This window comes from Octopus bimaculoides, chromosome 1 (assembly GCF_001194135.2).
Source record: "Octopus bimaculoides isolate UCB-OBI-ISO-001 chromosome 1, ASM119413v2, whole genome shotgun sequence".
Classification (NCBI taxonomy): Eukaryota; Metazoa; Mollusca; class Cephalopoda; order Octopoda; family Octopodidae; genus Octopus; species Octopus bimaculoides.
The window spans coordinates 96,185,032-96,187,693 of NC_068981.1; the positions used below are offsets into that span (position 1 = coordinate 96,185,032).

The window sequence follows — 2,662 nt, forward strand, 5'->3', positions numbered from 1 at the left end:
CAACGAAAGCCAGGTACAGAGGTTTATCCTTAGCTAGGTATTTCTCCTGCAGCTGTCTCACTAGAAATAAGGCATCAGTTGTGCTTTTACCTGGCACGAACACAAACTGCATCTCATCTAAATTGATTCGCTCCCTAATTAGTTGGGCTATGACCCTCTCTGTAACTTTCATAACCTGATCTAACAGCTTGATGCCTCTTCATGTATATATATATATATATATATATGTGTGTGTGTATTCTGAATTGTTGCACTTGTTTTAATGGTCGCTCTCACATTTTGGAAACTGTAAAAATTCAAATTTTATGCTCAATTTTTCATCCTGGATGTCAAAAGTAGTTTGTTTCAGTTGATGCTAATTAGTTCTAGGATGACCCAGATAGAGCAGACCTATAATCAAAGGTGGAGGCAAGGTTGTGCAATGTTCACTTCCCAACTGCCTGTTTCCAGGTTTTGGTAAAGACACATTGGGCTGACCAAATCTTTGAGTGGATCTGCTAGATGGAAACAGAAAAGCCTGTCCTATGTTTGTCTCCACGGCCATCACTTGACAACCAATGCTAGTATGTTTTTATCCCTGTGATCTAGTGGTTCAGCAAAAGAGATCGATAGAATAAATCCTGGGGTTGGTTTGTTTGGCTAAAAACCCTTTCAGGTGGTGGTCCAGCATGGCTGCAGTCAAATAATTGAAACCAGTAACAGAATAAAAGAACACTTCAGCATTTAAACCAGCCATATAGGATCGCAATATTTGATTCTCGCTTTGTTTTGTTGCTGCTGAAGTTAACTTTGCTTCTTTTGGGATCATTAAAAATTTATCAGGTGTGGTTGGTAGAATTGCTAACATTAGTCCAAATATTCAACCTGTTTTATGCTCACACCAGCCAAATATAGCATCTCATACCTCCTACATGGTCATTCTATAAAAAAAAAAAAAAAAAAAAAAATTATTGGTGCTACAAGATAATGCAGGATCAAACCAAAACAGTATGAATAAATAAGCATTACATTTGTCAGTGTAATCTGAATGCTAGAGGGTTAAATGGCCATTTTATGTCCACTTTCCATGCTGACACGAGTTGGGCAAATTGTAATGGTCTGAATCTATGACAGTAGGATGTGATTTGAGATCTTCGAGTTTGACCATACAGTGTTTTGTTAATTTTGGGTTTTATTTTTTTAAGTAAATATTAACTTATCTGCTTAGCAACAAAATTTAATTTCTAATTACAGGATTGTAGACATGCTTACTGAAACGAACAAAGATAGAGTCGAACCTTTTAAAGCAAGTGCAGTAATTCTTGTCAAAGAACTTATTAAGCGGTTTAAAGAGCTACGCTTCTTTGTAGGTAAGTAATTTTTCTTATTTTTTTAAATGGAAGTTGCTATTTTACTTTTTAGAATCCTTGTATGTTATAGGATATTCTTCGTGCCGGTGACACGTAAAAGCACCCACTACATTCTCGGAATGGTTGGCGTTAGGAAGGGCATCCAGCTGTAGAAACTCTGGCAAATCAGAATGGAGCCTGGTGTAGCCATCGGGTTTCACCAGTCCTCAGTCAAATCGTCCAACCCATGCTAGCATGGAAAGCAGACGTTAAACACTGATGATGATATGTCAACTGGCAGCAAATTAGCAAACTTTTGGAGCTTTGAATTGAATGCCTCACAATATTTGATTCTAGCTTTGTTTTGTTGCTGCTGAAGTTAACTTTGCTTCTTTTGGGATCATTAAAAATTTATCAGGTATGGTTGGTAGAATTGCTAACATTAAATCTTATATTTATTCTAGCCCTTAGAACATATGTCAGCTACTGTACTACCTCAAAAATACCAAGAATCAGTAAGCTATGTTCAAAACTGGCAGCAGAAAGTGCAGGATTATCTATCAGTTGCAGAGGCACTGAGATATCTGGTGCTTTTCTTTACTCAAGACCCAGTCCCCACAGCAGGATTGGTATCTTAAAACTGCCTTGGTAATGCTTGTCAGTGAGGGGCTCTGTCCCACCCCAACATTTTGTACCCTAACACATTTCCTCTTATCACCTAAGAGGAAAATAGGCACATATTACATTCCCACCTCAAACCAGTTCCATTTCCCATTGTCTCTACCAATCACATCTCTCCATTCTCATCAGCTGCCATGCAACCCCTGCCCCTTTCCCATATTTGTCACTTCATCCAGCCCACTCACCCAACCCAAGTTTCATATCACCAACCCTAATGTCCCTTAACCCTTTCGTTACCAAGCCGCCTGAAAAAAAATTTTGGTTCATGTGACCAAGCTGCCAGTAATCACCTATTCATATTTAAATGAGAATATCCGAGCAAATCTCGTTAGTACATTCGTGAAAACAGTTCAGCTATAGTTTTGTACGACGATCGACGTGTTTTTTTAATTTTGTGAATTTTGGGAGATTTTTTTCCAAATTTGTTCCTGTTGTGTTTTCAAAATTTGTAATCCCGACAAAAAAATGGATATGAATTTTGTTCTGTCAAGCAGCGAGTCAGAATTTGAAGGATTTTCCGTTGAAGACCTTGATAAATCTAACTCTGTAACCGAAAAAAAAAAGGCACGTGGTATTTGATAATGAATCTGAGGTTTCATTTTCCGAAAATGAAAGCAGTGAATCCGAGAGCTCCGATGATAGCGATAAAGAGA

At 37.9% G+C, this 2,662-nt stretch overlaps 1 protein-coding gene across 1 annotated transcript in view; it reads left to right on the plus strand.

Moving 5' to 3' along the window:
- LOC106876508 (translationally-controlled tumor protein homolog) overlaps positions 1–2,662 on the plus strand; it is a 16,814-nt gene that overhangs the window by 11,766 nt on the left and 2,386 nt on the right. Inside the window, exon 4 of the mRNA XM_014925084.2 lies at positions 1,234–1,349. Within this exon, the coding sequence (XP_014780570.1) occupies positions 1,234–1,349 (116 nt within the window). The remainder of the gene's footprint in view (positions 1–1,233; positions 1,350–2,662) is intronic.